We start from the raw sequence: 18,227 nt of genomic DNA on the forward strand, positions 1-18,227 counted from the left end.
GCGGGTTTTAGTAATCGGAACCATCTGCCTCTATGCTAAGAGTTCACCCTCTAATCCAGCTTACGGCTAGTAAAAGCCCTCTCTCTACCACTGTGCCCTTGGACAGAGAAGGCTGCGCAAATCCTGCGCTCCCAAATGTGAGGCTGTGGTTGAGAACATTTGGAGGGTTTGCTTTGGTCTGGTTTGTTTACTGTCGGCTTTGACTGGGTTTCAGTTCTCTCGGGCAGAGACACCATGGCTTTCTTTGTGAAAAGCATGATAAGTAACCAGGTAAAGAATTTAGGATTTGGAGGTGGGTCTGAAGAAAAGAAAGAAGAAGGAGGGACCTCGGACCCCGCAGCAGCTCAAGGGATGACTAGAGAGGAGTATGAGGAGTACCAGAAGCAGATGATTGAAGAGAAGTGAGTACCGGGACATCCATCCCCTGTAGAACAGCTCCACCCGGGCCCAGGCTGGTGGCTCTTGGCTTCCAAGGATGCTTTCCCTTTGACCTTCACCTCTAGCCCGCAGAACAATTGGTTCTGCTCAAGGAGACCCCTGCAGCAAGGCTGCCTCTGCACGCTACTGATAGAGATGGGTGTGAGCAACGCTAAGTGAGTCTGTTCACCACGCTTAACGCAGCTTAGCACTTCCTGGTTTAGGCACGTTTGTAATTGGCCTTGATTTAATTGGTCAAGTAAAAAAAAAAAACAGTGAGTGTGGCTTTTTAATCTTTCGGATTAAAGGCCTTGGGTTGCACAGGTGTGGGCATTTGGGGGCATCACTAAATGGTACACTTGAAGGTTTGGGAAACTGAGTTGCGTGCAGTATTTTCTTCAAAATAAAAGCACGTAACTCAGGATAATAATATGCACGCTGAAGTGTTCTGGGGAGGTGTTCTGATATTTGCATCTGTAAATATATCAAAAAGTAAAAAGAAGAAATGGATAGAACGGTAGGTATGTGTTTCAAAACATGGGATTCGAAGTGGAGAAGTGAGGTCATCGAAATGTGGCTTCCAATCTAAGGTTCTTTCAGGTTTCCTGTCTGTCTGAAAGTTCTCCTAATAAAATGTTGAGTGGGAAGGATCTGCTTCTTACCCACACGGCGGGGCATTAACCCCTGGGATAAATCACTGTTTCCTAATTCTCTAAAACTTAGAAGGTTGAACAGAATGTTGTCGCAAGACTATTCCAGAACGTTCTGGAGGTAGAATTGAGGCAAGACCACTTGAGTCCCAGGCACATTTAGTCTGAGTGTTTGCTTCAGATGTAACTTGTCTTCAAAGTCAGCCCTTTGTGTAATGCTTGGAATTACTTCACATCTTCAAGTTAAAAAAAAAAAGGCAATTTTCACCTATAAAAATGAAAACAGGATTTATTTTCCTGCAAATAGTGCTTTGTGCAAAGATGCCCCACAGAGTCTATAAGCAGAACACTTACCAGACCTGCCTTTGGCACACAGGGAGACCCAAATGGCTGCTGACTGGGGCCACAAGCACTCTTTCCATGCCCTGCCATTGTCCTGTTCCCATGGTGCTGCTTTTCTGTCTCCTTACTTGAAGACTAAGAGCACAGGGCAGTGGAAAGAGCCAGCCAATTGCTTTCAAGTTCCCTTGTTATTCTCCAAACCATGATTCAAGTCTCAGTCTTTCTCAGTCTCAATCCCAGCTTCCCAAAGAAACTTCTTTTATCCAACTTGGTCCATTTCAATACAGCCAGTTGACCGTGCCTTTGGGCAAATTCAGCATTAATCATGCACTTCTGGGGTAACCAGGGAAGGAAGCAATTCATGTGAGCTTTACACGCATTTCCCAAAGCTTTATGCTTTTATATAGGTCATCATGACCCAGGAAATCCATTTCAAATTGGCCTAATCATGGGTCCAATTAGGTCAGTGGTTCTCAACCTTCCTAATGCTGTGATCCTTTAATACAGTTCCTCATGGTGATCCCCACCCATAAAAGTATTTTCATTGCTACTTCATAACTGTAATGCTGCTACTGTTATGAATCAAAATGTAAATGTCTGATATGCAGGATGTCTGATATGAGACACTGTTGGGAGCTGTGAAACCCCAGATCCTGAATTTCTTGTAAACAACGTGCTATGCTTGCAGCTGCTCTGAGCACGAGACTCTCAGGCGTTCCTGATGGCAGGAGAGTGGTTTCTGGTGGGTTTGGCTGGGGCGTGGCTATCAGTTAAGGATCCCTATATAAGCTGCCCCTGGATACAATAAAGGGAGCATATTCTTGGGACATTCCTGTTTCAAGGATGACTCGTGCCTCTGTCCGTGTGTCTTTGTGTGTTTAAATCTCCAGGCTCTTGCCCAGCTCAGGAATGGTCCTGTAGTGCAGGCGCCGCAATACAGGAGTAGTACTGTACTGTCGGGACCCACAGGATGAGAACCTCTGAATTAGGCAGTCCATTGAGCAGGCGCCCAGACTGGTGTGATGCGAATCAAGGCTGCTTCATTTGTAGATAGCGCTTCCTACTAGGGAAGCTAACACTACCTGAACACTGTCACCAGGGCCTGGCATCAGTGACAATGATGGAAAACAACCTGGCATCATGTCTCCAAACAGCACAGGGACCTCCAAAGAACGTCTCAGTCCCAGAATAGGACACCTTGCTTTGTTGTTGTTTGGTTGATTGGTTGATGATTTTTGTTTGTTTTTTTGTTTGTTTGTTTTGCTCTCTAAGTGCCCAGGGAGAGGTTTATTAGAAACGCAGCCTCCCCATTCTGAGGCAGCATAGGAGGAGCACGTGAGGAATCTGCCGTCCCTGGGGGAGGGATGCTGAGGCTTAGGGTCCTGGACCATGCGGCCTATCTACAGCCATCCTTTTGATGCTCTTTGCCTGCTTCATGAAGACAGTCCCAGGCCCTGGTTACCTGAGGACCTAGAGGTCTGGAGTGCTGGAGTGTCGTGATGATAGCAAGAGAGAATCAGATACTGGGGACTTGGAGGGGGAAGTCTACATTTTTCCAAATGTCAGTGGTCAGTGGCAATCAAGTATGACCCAAGGTCTTGCTCCCTGAGTAGCAGCTGGAAGGTATGGGGCTCTCTATCTCCTATGACCCTGTCTCCTATTCTTTACCTGTTTCTTAGGATGGAGAGGGATGCTGCATTTACTCAGAAAAAGGCAGAGAGGGCATGCCTCCGAGTCCACCTCAGGGACAAATACAGGCTCCCAAAGGTAAGAAAGGGTCTCACTGTGCCTAAATAAAAAAATGGTGAATGCTTGATTATCAGCAAGATCACGTTGATGAATAAGTATATGTCCTGATTTACATACGTGCTATTGTTCATGTAAATGGCCTAATTTCTATAAATTTTCTGTTTGACTCAAAAAGCATGACTACTGATAAATGATGATCGTGTATGTGTGTGTGTGAGAGAGAGACTCATGTGTGTGCATTTGTGTATGAATATGGGCATGTACATGAGATAGCTCAAATGTGGTCAGAAGACAGCATTGGGACAGGTCCTTATTTGAGGCAGGGTCTCCTTGTTATTATAGAACGCTTATACATCCGTACGCATTGAGGACAATGTCATAGCTGACGTTTGTTAAGTTCTTCTAGGTGTTGGGCAGTGTATTTCACATGTATCAATTCATTACCCCTATCTTATAGCAGAAGATACAGGCACAAGGCCAAGAAAAGTCTTCATGCCCTCAGTCAGGGTCTTACTCCCTTAGCTTCCTGCCTCTCTTGAAAAAGGACAACAGTCTCTCACTTTGGAAGATGATAGAGTAGTGGGGACTCTCACTTGGCATCATCTGCTCCATCTCAAACCTTTTGAGCAGTCCCTGTGGTCCAGTGTGTCCCTGGCTAGTGGAGAGAGGATGTATTGACATGCTATGGCACTTGGCTCAGATATGTCAATCCAGGATTTGTTTTCTAGTGGCAGAGGGTCCAGCGCTTGGCTATTCCCACCCATCTCTTGTGTTCCCACCCAGCCTTAGTACTTCCCGAGGCACTACCCAATTCTGTTAACTGCCCTGCCTTCACCCCATGCAGGGAGTATACAAGATTGCATTCTGAAAGTGCACTGTCTATTACAGACTGCTATAGGTGCAGAACAACCAACATAAAAGTCCTCCTAAGTGCATCCAAAAATGAGCCACGACCACATCTGCATGAGTCAAAAAGGACAAAAAGAATCTTTCCTTCAATGGGTTCCCTAGAGGTCTCCGGAAAAGCTAGTTCTAGAGAAAGCATGAGCACTAGTCAAAGCAAAGCCCACTGTCGAGGCAAGGTCAAAGCTGCTCAGGCCAGCAGGTTAGAGTCCATCCCATGGCAGATCCCCAAGATGCCCACAGAACAAAGCTGTGCTCCCAGCAAGAGAAGAAAATGCCAATGAAATTGAAATTCGTTTTCCCAGACATCTAGTGAATCAGGATGAGTGCCCCTGCCTCATTCAGCTTTACTTTCCTCCACTGTGCTTGCACTGGTGGATTTCCTGAGATCTTGGGGCTGGCAGGGGCTGCGTGTGACCTGTTCTGTGTAGGCAGGCTGTGTGTGAAGTACAATACTCAAAAGAAACCCCTAGCAATCTTCCTTGGGGCTGTTGGATTAAAACAGTACAAACATTGTTTGGAATGGAGCAGAAAGAACAAAACTCAAACACCACATGCATACACACACACACACATGCGCATACACACTCACTCACACACTAACCCAGGCATGTATCTTCCACAAAGGTTGGACTTTTGGAAGCTTCATTTTTGACAGTCATTCTGTCATCATCAGTGGGGCTCTCGGGAAAGGTGTATGCATATGCGCCGCGGGTCTGTGTGGAGGTCTGAAGATAACCTCGCTTGCTGCTTGTCACCTCCACTTGTTTGAGACAGTGTCTCACTTATCTCCACAGATGCCAGGCTAGCTAGCTTGTGAGCATGTAGAAAGTGTCCTGGGTCCACCTCCCAGCATATACACCTGCATCCAGCTTTCCATGGGCTCTGGGGATCTGAACTCATGTCCTCACACTGATGTGGCAAGTGCTTTAGCTATTGAGTCATTTCTCCCAGTGAGCTCCTGATTGTTTTCATGAGTCCTAAAAAGGAGGCCTGGAAGGTCATCTAACTGCATGCTGTCACCTCCCTAAACACCCAAGGAAAAATACTTTCATAGTTTGGAAGAGTTAAGGGAGCTCAGGAAAACCAAGTCTGAGTATGCCTAGTGAGTTACAAAACAGGTTGTGCCCCAGGCTTCCTGACCACATGCAAGAATGAAACACAAAAGGATTTGAACTCAGGTCCCTGTACCTATGCTATTGTTGTCTGTTCTTCCAGTCCCTAAACAATTGAGGGCAATTTTGGAACTCTGTCTTAAAACAGCACTAAAACATTCAGGTAATCTGCACCAGACTCTTTGGGGGACAAGTCACTGAGTCCCACTCCCATGAGCACCAGAGGTTCCTCTGCCTTCATAAGTTCTGATGGTTTGCAAAAGCCTCCCTGGCTGCCTCAGCTCCAAATACACAGATGAGAATTTCATTCATTGGCAAGCTGCCTTCCACTCCCTGTGGTGTTTTTAGATTATGGTTCTGTTTTGTAGAATTGATTCTATACCGTGTTTTAAGAAATTCCCAATGGTGTGAGAAACACTGAAATCGCTGCTTGTGATAGATAGGATTGCCTGCTTTTTGTAAAGTATGTAGAATTGGGATCCAGCATGGCTCTCTGTGAAAACAGGACTTAAAACTGCAATTTAAAAAAAAAAATCAATCAGGTCATATTCCACTTAGTCTATGTAGCACCAGATGTAACCGACTTCCCCAACCTCAACGCGTGGCACCTTGGGTATGCCATTTAGCCACACTCTTGGGGGGTCTCCTCTGCCTCCTGAGTTACACGTTCCCTTTCCCACTCACTGATGAGGTTCAGGGAGCAAAAGTTACAAGAGCCCGAGAGGGTCAAATGCAGCTCTGGAGACAGACTGGCCGAGATCAGCACTGGAACAATGGCTTGCTCTCTCCAAGTATGGCAGCTCTGGATAGCGCCACCTACAGGCTTGACCACGGAGCTCACCCCTGAGGGTGGTTGCCTAGACGATCCCCATGCCAGGTGCCCCCTAGTGGTAGTCATCTGAAGGGCTCTCCCTGTTTTATAAGCAGAGCCCTGACCTGGGTGGTAGCAGCGTTAGGACTCTGCAAAATAACTGTCTGGATGGCAGTTTCCCTTCTGGACGTGCATCTCTTTGCTGTCGAGGATGAGAGCGTGCGTTTTAAATTCTCCTGTGGCCTACTGGGGGAGAGTCCTAGCAACAACTCTCTCCGTTTTAACAGCTAGGATGGTAAGATTCTGCAGTGACATTAATTGGGGGTGAACTGACAGACTGGAATATTCAACTGCAAGAGAAAATGGGGTAATAAGGTAGGGGCGCTACAAAGGCTACCCTTTTGTTCCAACATCGTCTCCAGTCAAGTTGCCCCAGTGGCCACCTTGCTGGGCTTGACACTCTACAGGCAAATCCTTGTGGTTTTCCTTGGACTGTGCCTCAAGGCCCTTTTCACTGGCACCTTTGGTGCATTCTCAGAATACCACAGTCAGCATCTGAGCTGGAGATGTGTAGACACTGCACTTAAAAGCCAGAGACCCCGGACTGCCAACAAGTGTCACTCCCTTGTCACTTGCCCTCCAGTCACTGGCTGTCTGATAGGGAGCTCCCAAGGCCCCTAGGAACCTAGTCACTGCATGCTTCCTATGCAAGACCATCTGAAGAACATGCCATCATGGACAGCCCCCAACAATCACTATTCTCTTCCTAGAATAGATCTGGGTTCCAGGGTGGCCAACTGGCTTCAGCTTCCTGGCACCCGCACCTGAGAGCTTTTTACTTTTTTATATATTTATTTTTTACTTCCAGGGAAGCACGTGCCATGCCATGCATGCACACTCAATACACAATCCTGAAGGACATGTAAATGGAGATGTTTATGAGAGATTGCAAAGCCTACTGGGACAATCATTCTTCATTCGGTGCTCTTCCATGCCCCCATCTCCTCATGCGCTCTCTAAACTGTCTTAGAGCAGGTGGGCTAACAAGGAAATTGGCCCCTGGAAGAGAAAGGCTGGACTCTCATGAACTCCTAGCAGCCACCCCTCCCACACAACATTTGTTGTGTTTCATCTGATGACATCTACGCAAGGTCACCAGGCAGAGCCGAGTGTTAGCAGTCCCTATGGAACTGGACGCATTCAACACGTCCCAGGCTCTCCACTCACGATACCCTAGGATCACCAACACTGCAGTTACATAACTGCAGGAGTCAGTTTAGACTTGTTCCCTTGACCAAAACCAAACAAGGAACTAATCTGAGAAAAATGCCTTCCCGGGAGCTGTCAGGTTTAATGAGAGCAGCTGTGTCGCATTTAGGACTTAGAACCGTGCTTTCTAAAGCGGTTACTTGCCTGGCGTTTCTTAGGAAAGAGGGTTTTACTCTGTTACTGGCTGGGAAAAACAATAGTGATTCTTAAAACTGGAGCGGCATAGGCTTTTGGATGGCCATTGTTAATTGCAGTGGTTAGATAAATAATAAATAATAAATGCGATAACCACGTTGCGGCTCTCGAAGGGATGCATGTTGCAGTTCTTGATGCATATGTACATCTATACCAGTTGTCATGATGCTCATCGTTGCACACACCGCCTGTGTTGGGTTCCTCTAGTTTTTGGCTAGAGACCACTGGAGCATTTACAATGGCGTATGTCATCCATGCTCGTGTTAGGTGGGATCCCCTGTACCACTTAGTTATCCCTTGCCCGGCACCTTCAGTGTCTCTTTCTCTTCGGACTCCCTGGGGGAAATGCCTCCATCCCATCTAAAACAGGCAGGCAGCACTTTTCACCTGAACATGCCTTCCCTGGCTTGATTCCTGCTTGCAGGCTCCATCTTCCTTTAACACGGTGGTTCTCAAATTTCCTAATGTTGTGACCCTTTAATATGCAGAGAGAAAGAGAAAGAGAGAGAGAGAAAGAATATACTACTACTGATTGAATGATTGTGATTGGACTAACAGAAAAAGAAAAGAAAATAATACCCCATACCCAAAGAACAATATATTAGAAACATCAGAAAGAACCTGCCATAAGAAGTATATAAATACATTTCCATGCAAAGAATAGGACTGGATTGGGCACCACAGTGCTGTACACAACAAAGGGCTACTTGATCTTATAATTAAAATGTCATATTTTTCTAATTCAGTAAGCCACATGTTTTACATAAAGCTACAAGAGTCTTTCTAAAAGTAAGTGAACCCTATCCCCAGTTGACTCAGATTGTATGTGTGAGTCAGGGCAAATTAATAAGAGAAAAGAGTTCCACAGTGTGCCCCAATCCTATTAACAGAATTGTCAATCTGGGTCAGTCACTGGAGAGCATGCTGTCCCCCTGCTGAGCTGGGAGACTTAGTTACACCTGGTGTTTGTCTGCCCCATGAAGGGCGTGGCTCATTATGCAAGTCTCTCAACAGGGCGGTCTTTAAATGTGTCCTGTTGAAATCTCCACTAGAATTTAATTTAAAGTCTGCTTCGTTTTAACAAATTATAATAATAAAGATGGCTCAAGGCTTCTACAGCAGTCTTTTCTCAGGGAGGCCTTGTGAAGTCCCCTCCTCTTGCCTCCCTCCTCTCCCTCCTCCACCCCTCCCTACCCCCCCCCCCCCCCCCGCCCTGGTTCCCTTTGCTCCTCCTCCCCAGCCCCCTGAGCAGCAATGGACTGGATATCCAGAGGGACATGACATCCTGAGACACAAAGAGGCAGGATTTTCTTATTCACAGCAGCTTTCTCACTGAAGCCTTCAAACGCCTATCGGTGTCAGATAAAATACCAACTCAGAGAGGCAAAGCAACTCCTCAGAATTACAGTCTGTACACGGATGGTGAGAACCTAAACTGAGTTAACCCTACAGACCATACTGCCCTGCTGGGCCACTCTGCTGGATTAACAGTCCCGAAAAGACATCCCTAAAAAGGAAAATAATGGCCTATGTTGCTGGTCTTGTTGGGTATCTCAGGTTGGTCTTGAATTGTTGGCAATCCTTCTGTACTCAGCCCTCCAAGTGCTGGAATTATAGGCATAAACCATCACACCCACAGGAAATGACGCTTTTGCAAGCATCTGCCTTTTGGGACCTGTGGCAAGAAATGATTAGTGAATGTGATGATGGCATATATCAGGAAACATCTACCATCCAGCTGTTTGATATATCACACACCCAAAATAAGCAGACGAGTCTCAAGTGGAACCAGATCCCCCTCACGTCGAGCAGGTATTGGCTTAGTCACACTCGGCTTCATGAAGACAGAACCATGTACAATGACATTACCTCATCTCAAGTGTGATCAGAAATAAAGGGGCAAAACCAGAGAAAAGGAAATTGGAGATCGAGGGTTAGGCTCACTCTTGGGCAAAAGGTCAGGGGTCAGTCCCTAAGAATGAAGCATGGCCCCTGTGTCCTCTGGTTGTATACTGACTTTCTTGTCAACCCCTTTAGACTAGATCCTGTCCCCTCCCAGAGCTGTTTCCAGGCCTCACAGCAATCCTGGCTCTTATCTATACTTGTGCTTGTGTAAAGGGGGCTGTAGCGGGCATGCCTGCCTTTCCTGGAGTGTGAACAGTGTCAGATGTTCGTGGGCTCCCAGCCTACGTTTTGTCACTGGGCAGTAGGAAGTCTGGATAAAACAGTCATGATCCTTGAGTGTCCCAGCGGCAGGCTGTTCCTTAGGGGAGGTGGAAACAAAGCTTCCTTGTCTGCTCCATCCACCCTGCCCACTCTCCTGTTTGCTTTTGCTTTAGTCTGCCTCAGGCCTTCTCTTTTCCAAGGACCCTTTCAGCAGGAGCTTAAACACAGCTTCTCGCCTTCCTCTGAAGTATTCCTAACCACAGCTACCCTTTCTCCAGAGCTGGGAACTTGAGGCAGGGAGTTTTCAAGGCAAGTCTGAATTGGTATACTCTGAGTGACCCTCCCACTCAGTTTTGGACATGGAGAATAAGGTTCCCCTGGTAACAGAGTGATTGACAGATTTGGGACTTGACCCCAGGTCTTCTGGCTTCCCTTCAGCCTCTGGAATACTGCAGGCCACCTTGCAGGAAGACAGTTGGAGGCCACAGATTTCACAAATGACACCCACTAAGCCAGCCCTAGCTCTAAGACCAGCTCAGAGATCATCCAACAATCCCATTCCATATGAACTTCAGTTTGTATAGAAGGAAATAAAGTTCTGAAAGGTTGGGAATGGTGGAGCAGCTCACACACCCTGCAAGTGGGTAGCTTGCAGTCTCATCGGGCAACTGGACTCTTCAGCCAATGACTTGACCCCCAAAGCGAGTATAAGGATTAGTGGGTAGCTTTGAGGACAGAACTCATCCTGGCAGATAGCCCTGAGGACAGAACCCGTCATAGTGATGAGGATGCTGTAGGATCTCTGAGCAAATAACAGGTATGATCTGTGTCCCCATATCAGATTCTGCTGAACTCAGAAGAAAGGCGAGCAAGCTGCATCCACCTTCAAAAACTGTAAAGTGGAAGGCCCCAGGCTTGAGTAGTAGTACCAGAAATACCGGGGCTAGTTCAAATTTAGTCTGCCCTAAGTGTTTGGATCAGCAGCTCTGGGTAGGATCCCAGAATTCACTTTTAGGAAGGGCTCAGTGATGCTGTTGCTGCCAGAGGGAGTCCCATTGTGGGAGCAACTTTTGTGGAAGTTGGGTGATGGAGACCCCTCCTCCACCTTGTCAGGCAGGGTGGATCCCAACATTCCATCTTCCCTGGACAAGCAGATGAGGGAGGAAGCCATGAAGACACTTTCTTGGATGCATAAGAGGAATGCTTTGTGCTAGGTCATCCAAGCAGATGGAGCTGTGAGATTCCTGTCCTTTGTAGGAGTGTTGGTTCTGTGTTTCACGGGCTGGCTGGCGCACATATGGCTCCCCCTGCCTTCCAGTGCCTGAACTCTAGGCCCACAGTGGTCACTCTGCCCAGAGGCATTCTTTCCAGAGTCCAAGCTGCTGCCGCCATGTACAGAGATTTTACTCCTGATCACAGGGGAAGGGCCAGGACCCCCAGGATTGTCTTTTAAATCATTTACATTTGATTAGGGGTGTGATGTTCCTGTTTTGCAGGAACTCAAAGAGAATTGAATGAAGTCTTTTTCTCACTACTCCAGCAGAAATGCCCAGAGGATAATCTACAAGGAAAGCGAATAGGTAAATAAAAACAAATGGAAATGCAGAATTGGCTGGGAGCCCCTGGGGATTTACTAATTACTCTCACAATGCTTTGAGTAGGAACTAATTAATCTCTTAAGCAGTGGGAGGGGCTAAGTCACCTGCCAAGTGCAGGACTGGGCTATGTCATCTCCAGGGGCTGAGTTGGAGGTTTATAGAGAAGGCCTACATGAGGATCATCTCCCCCAAACCATCCAGCACCTGCCTCCCAAGCTCATTCTGGAGCCAGACTCGCCATCACTCTACTTGGATCCATATAACTGGGACCCTAGGGAAAGGTTGCTGGGCTCTACATCCCCAAAGCTCCCTTCAGAGGTGCAGGATGACTTCAGCCACCATGTCCCTCCAAGCCCATTTAGAGATAGAGGATAGTGCATGTGTTATCCTAATGTTCCTCCCAGATCTTGCGACAATTGGTTTCTGATCATCTCTGCTGGGCACCCAGGCGAGGGGCGTTTTCATCTCCTTAGGTAGCTCAGCGGATACTAATCTGTCTTGATTCAAATCAGTGTGACCTGATTAAAAGTCATATGTCCCCATGAGTGACTTGGTGAGCATTAATAGTAAATATAAGGCTGAACAAAACCTACAGGGTGGGCGCTAACACAGGCCTATTCTATCATCGCCATTTTAATACCCTTTACTTCCCTTCTGTAGTCCTGAAATAAAATTCACCGTATGTTACAACGTGATAGAAAACTGGCTGAGAGCTGTCATCTGGGACACAAGCTACTCTGAACCTTTCCCAAGGGAACTTTGATTTTCCTTAGCTTTTTCTCATTACTAAGAGCTCCGCAACATAAAGGGCAGGAGCCTAGGGACAGCACACTAGAAAATCCTGCTGCATCCAGATTACTTGGCAATAGAGCCAGTCACGCAGAATGCCAGCACGGAACCACACCTATAACACACCTGATTCTGTGTCCCTGAGGGGGCCCCAGGACAGAAGCAGGAAAGGAAGGAGCAATGGTTAAGCAGGAGTTGCCGCTAAAATATAAAAGGTCATGGGCGGTCACTGCCAACTCAAATGCCACCCCTAGAGTGAGGGTCAGCCAGACTCGCGAGTCACGGCATGAGGCTGACAGGCTGTGCGGAATCTGTAGTGCTGCTCTGAGAAAGAGCTGGGATGGACCGCCAGCTTCTGTGTGCAGACAGAGAGGGCTTCTGGGGCTGGAGATGTGGCTCACGGTTAAGAGCATTGGTTGCTCCTCCAGAACACCTGTGCTCAGTTCCCAGCACCCACCTGGCATGGTGACTCAGAACAGTCTGTAGCTTTGGTTCCTGGGGATCCAATGTCCTCTTCTGGCTTCCAGGGTCACCATGGCATGAATGTGTCTGTGGAGGTCATGTGATGGCTCAGAAACATCTGTAACTGCAGTCCCAGGCACCGCATGTGCATGATCCAAATACATGAGACAAAAACCCACACACGTAAGATAAAAATAGAGTCAGAGAGAAAGAGAGAGGGTGGGGGAAATGCTAGAGCGCTTCAGGACTTCCATGTATGGGTTCTGTTGCCAGGGTTTCTAATCCAGTAGGTCTGGGATGAATAAGATCACAGAATTTCTAACAGTCTCCTAGGTTATGCCAGTGCTGTTTGCTCTGGGAGCACAGATGGAAAACGCAATAGTAGTATAATGTTTTTTTTATTCTTTTTGGCTCTTTTGAGGGACCTGCCTCTCAGCTCCCAAATAAATCACACACACAGGGCTTATTCTTAGTTATGAATGCCCGGCCTTGCTTGGCTTGTTTCTTGCCAACTTTTCTTAGATTATCTTATATTATCCCATCTACTTCTCCCTTTGAGCTTTTCCAGTTCTCTTACTTCTGTGAATCTTACTCTTACTCCATGCTGTGTTGCTGGATGTCTGGCCCCTGATGCCCTTCTCCTTCTCTGGACTTCTTCTTAGCCTTCCTCCCTGATCTCTTTTTCTGCATATTCCCTCTGCCTGTTAGCCTCGCCTCTCCTTTCTCCTGCCTCTCTGTTGGTCGTTCAGACCATCAGGTGTTCTAGACAGTCAAAGCAGAAGAGTTGAACAAATGCAACATAAACAAAAGCAACAACCTGAACATAATATTCCCAACAGGAAAACTTTGGGGATAGAAGGATCTAGTCAGAGGGAAGGACCTTCCACCATGGAGCTGGAGTCTCTGTCGCTGCCTCCAGGTTCAGGGCCACAACACAACAGCCAAGCTCATTCCTGACAGGCCTTTATTTTTATGCTGCATTTACAGTTTGTTCAGCTAGTTATCCAGTTGGCCAGTTTCAGGGTTATTTCTCTGTATTATTTTTTTTATATTTTTTCACATAGAGTGAAATGGATGAGACACAAATCCAATTGGCTGGGGATGATGTGGACTTGCCAGAAGATCTCCGAAAGATGGTAGATGAAGACCAAGATGAGGAAGAGGAGAAGGATTCTATCCTGGGGCAGCTGCAGAACCTCCAGAACATGGACCTGGATGCCATTAAAGAAAAGGCACAAGCCACCTTCACAGAAATCAAGCAGTCGGCGGAACAGAAGTGTTCTGTCATGTGAGGGGTGGGGGGGTGTGGAAAGAGAGAGGGAGGCCACCTGCAGCAAGACAGGTCTCCTGGGGGTGGGGGATGACAATAATGTATCATAACATAGCAAATATATGGAGGGAAACCGTGATGAGAAAGGTATCTACAAACACGTGAACAACAATTCAGTCAATCTTGATGTCTAACTAGCACTAACTTGAGCACTAACTAGCCCTTGCTGCAAGGAACATACTTTCCTTTCTGTTATAGCCACAAGTTACTAAGAAATACCAGCTATAAATTATGGTGCAGAGCCATCTGGTTCAATATCTGTAGGACAGCCAGAAGGAGCCAAACCAAAGCAAGTGGCTTTTCCTCTCCAGCTTTCTTCCTTAGTGAGCAGGGTCTCACGATGTCCAACCATAAGAGTGATGCCAGTTACCTACAGAGAAAGGCTCAGGATAAAGTCTGGTCACCTAGTACCAAGACTACAGACAACAGAGAAATCAAACATCACACCACCTCTTGCTCCCAGCATCCTGGATATCTATGTTTTTTTCTTAAATTTGCTTCTTAGACACTGTGCACTTTGCCTCTGTGATCAGATACTTGACATAAATAAACACAGTAAAGAGAAGAAAGACTTATTTGTGCTCACAGTTTAGAAGGTCCAGTCCATGATTGCTTGGTTCCATGGGATTGAGCAGGGAGGAGAGAGGATGGAGTGGAGAACCATCTAAGGTTTCCAGAACCTCAACAAAAATATCACTAAAGGGACACTTCATATAGACAACCCAAAATTTCACAATAACCATTTGTTGTTGTCCCAGTGAAGACTACTGGCTGGAGGAGAAGCCCCCAACACATGACCCTTTGAGGGAACATTACTCGTCTAAGCTATAACAGACATGATTTCAGCAATGGCAGTGGTGGCTAGGGATGTGGTTAAGAACAAAAAATCATCAGCAGGTGCAGAATGACCTTGAAAGAGGCAAAGTTCAAGGTTGAGGGATGCTAGGACAACTATTGCTACCTGTGAGGGGAACATGGTTCCTTCTGTCTGAACTCTGATAGCAGTGGGAGCCCTGGGTAGACAAACAGTACTGAAGAACTAAGAACTTCAGTCAAACTATCATTTAGTTTCCCCCTCCCTGTCTCTTTTCCTGTTGTTCTAAATTCTACCCTCAGCCTGCCTTCTAGGACATTAATTACACTGACATTCTGAGCTAGTTTTCTGGGTTGACATCAGTGTCTTTTTTCTAATATCCACTCTTCCAAAGACAATGAATCAAAGATTTGCCTCCGATACACTTGGAGCGGTGTAGCCAACACCAACCAAAACAAAACAAAAGGAGCTTTTTCGTGAATCTCTTCACAGGACATGAGTAAGGGTAGGTAGAGAACAATTTTATCAAGGAGGAATTCTCTGTTAGAGGGTAATAAGATGAAAATATGGGTACATACCTGGATTCATGGATACAGTGTATAAGATGCAGCGTCATATTATAAAAGCATGCAAATTAATCCAAGTAGTAAAGTTCAGAACTGATTGCAATGTGTAGCTCTGCTCAGACATTCCTGGGGAATATGGGTGTTTGAGGCTGATTCACCTTGTAGCCAGCCACAGTCACTCACACGCTCTAAAACCACGCCCATCTCCTATCAGAATTAATATGAGTTGCGATTCATTTTATATAAGAAACTTTAAAATATAGTTCTAAATGACATGCTCATATGATGTCTCTCTCTGTCCTATAATCAATAGCATGGTGGGTGGGCTGGGCTGGGTGAGAGGTTTCGTGTCAGCCTGAGATTTGTACATTTTGTTGGGTCATAAAGCATATGTCTAATTACTCAATAGAACAGCTGCAGGCTGGCACAAAGATTTGCTTTCTTATAAAATATGAAGCCAACATGCCCAAGAACATCACTAAATTGCTACTTCATCTTGACAGCCCAAACTACCTCAGTACCATTTGGTCATTGTCCCAGTGGAGCTGCATACTCTGCAGAGGACGGACCATGATTCCACATGAGTGACAACGTACCACAGCACAGCACTGCACAGCACCACACCACGCTGCCACGACATGCCACACAACGTCAGCGTAATACCGCATCACACCACAACACGGCACCACTGCACTGTGCCATGCCACAACACCACAACATGGCACCACGTCGCAGCACGGCATCACACAACCCGTAATAGAATCATCACATCATACCACCCCACACAAGAGTATTCATGTTGAGTATCAGCAGGACAGAGGCCAAGCACCATCTTTGACCACACCCCAGCATACCATGCCAGATCACACTTGCCAGGCCTCTTTAGCCTTATTCCCCAGGGAAAGGGGAGTACACTGTCCGCCTGTTTTGCAGCCCCACAACGTGGGGCAATCAGACATGATAGGGAGTCAAGTCAAAGCAGAAACTCAGTTTATTACTGTGTCAGCTTATATAGGTTAAGTGACATTGTATGATATGGGGGGTACCTCCAGCCAATGAGAAACAGCCAAGCCCTCCCTCTAGCTGGAGGGGTGTCTACCTAGATTTTGCTGTCTCATCCTCACTCAGTAGCTTTGTGTGTGTGGACCGAAGACAACCTGCAGGAGTCGGTTCTCCCTTTCACGACGTGGATTGGAAGAGTTGAGCTGAGATTTACCCACTCTTAAAGACTGAGTAATATTCTACTATGTTCCTGTCCTGTGTGGTGTTTTGTACTAGGGAACACTTGATGCCCCTCTAAATTGTGACTTTTGCAAATAGTGTCTTAAGAATGTGGGTGTCCATGTGTCTCCTTGAATGCCTGCTGTCAGTTCCTCCCTGTGTGTTTGTGTATGTTGCATGTGTGTGCTTGCATATGTAGGCCACAGATAAAACTTGGGTATCATCCCTCAGAACTCCATCTGGTTCAATGTTTTGTTTTATTTTGATTTGCTTTGAGGTGATGTCATTCATCACTTGAAACTCTCTGATTGACTTGAGTGCCTTGCCAGCAAGGCCTCAGAGTCCGTCTCCAGTGCTGGAATGACAAATGTCTACCAAAATTCCTGCTTTTTTATATGGATTTTGGGAACTAAATCCTGATCCTTATACTTGCATGACAAATATTTTACCAACTGGGCTATTTTCCAAACCACTCATTTTTGTTTTGAGTACATCTGCACAAACAGAATAATTGACAGATTTTTTAACATTAGAAAGAGAAGTGGTATAAAAATGTGGAATCACAGATTAAATTCAGATTCAGAAACTTTCTAAAATTATCTTTCAAAAAAACTTGGTTATGAAAAATTCAAACCTAATCCAAAATAGAACAGTGTAACAAAGCCACAGATTCTGAACTCTTGCTTCTTTATTTACCTCTAAAGTGCTGTTGGCCTTGGAAAACTGTATTTACACAGCTCCACTTAAATCTAAAGAGGATCATTCTTAGGCTGTGTGATTTCCAAGCTATGGAAAGATGGACTGTGTTTGCCAACTGATGTTTGCTTGCTTTTGTAAGTCATTTCAGAAACCTGTCAGACTTCCAAGCTGCATTTTACTGAAGATCCTTCATTTAACTTACAAGGCCTTCAGTGAGTGCCCAAACTCCTCCACTTGAATGAAGACACTCCTGGGCAGCCTCCGAGACGCTATTGAAAGCATCTGGGCCTAATTAGCTTCATCAGGACATATAGGATCAGCACTTTTAGGGCTTAAGGGGTCAAAGGAGAAAGCACAAGAAAATGGACAAAAAAAAATCGTCCACAAAATTGCAGTAAACCAAATAAGTTAACTACCCAAGTAGAGCGTCGTAGAGTTGTCAGAGTCACCGAGGACAAAGAATGGCATCCCTGAGATGGCATGGTCTTACAGCAAGGTGGCAGTGGCCCTGCAAGGGAAGCCCTGTCTCCTCTGTTAACAAAGGTTCACATCAAAGGCTGTGAGGGAAACTCAGCCAGCACTAGAGCTAGCAAGACAAGAGTAGACTGAATTGATGCCCTTTGAAAGTGATCAGATGGATCCTGTGGGCTCTTTGAGAAAGAAAGCAAAGAAGTCTGACATTTTCAAACACACAGGAAACAATATTTTAGAAAACTCCAGATAACTGAGTATAAGAATGTAAAAAAAAGTATGCCTGCGTCATTAGCAGCTGTGTGAAACAGACACATTGCTTAATAGTTTCCTCACATACAAAATAGAGTTCCTCATAACCGCATTAAATCATCTGTCACATAGGCAACATTTTCATATAGCGTAGATGCCAGAGAGTTGGGCATCAAACTGGAATATACACGACATGGAGCACAGGTTTGAAGGGTGGTTGACGCGATAGGAAAAATAGAATGACAATAAAGAACATAAGAAAATTAGAGAGAGGACTCCTCTGTTAGTGCAAAAATCCTGCGGCAGGGAGGATGTGAGAGGCCCTTAAGTACCAAAGGAGAGGATTCCGGATCTGGGAAAGGTTTGGTCTCACAGAGCAGTGCAAGGGGCTTTGCTTTGATCCTAAGT

At 46.1% G+C, this 18,227-nt stretch overlaps 1 protein-coding gene across 1 annotated transcript; it reads left to right on the plus strand.

Annotated features, from left to right (window-relative positions):
• The first annotated feature begins 153 nt into the window (after positions 1–153).
• On the plus strand, positions 154–13,758 carry Cplx4 (complexin 4). Its single transcript, XM_075970820.1, has 3 exons — positions 154–401; positions 3,089–3,176; positions 13,531–13,758. The coding sequence occupies exons 1-3, from the start codon at positions 235–237 to the stop codon at positions 13,756–13,758; spliced, it is 483 nt and encodes a 160-aa protein (XP_075826935.1). The 5' UTR covers positions 154–234.
• Positions 13,759–18,227: the final 4,469 nt, after the last annotated feature.

This window comes from Microtus pennsylvanicus, chromosome 4 (assembly GCF_037038515.1).
Source record: "Microtus pennsylvanicus isolate mMicPen1 chromosome 4, mMicPen1.hap1, whole genome shotgun sequence".
Lineage (NCBI taxonomy): Eukaryota > Metazoa > Chordata > Mammalia > Rodentia > Cricetidae > Microtus > Microtus pennsylvanicus.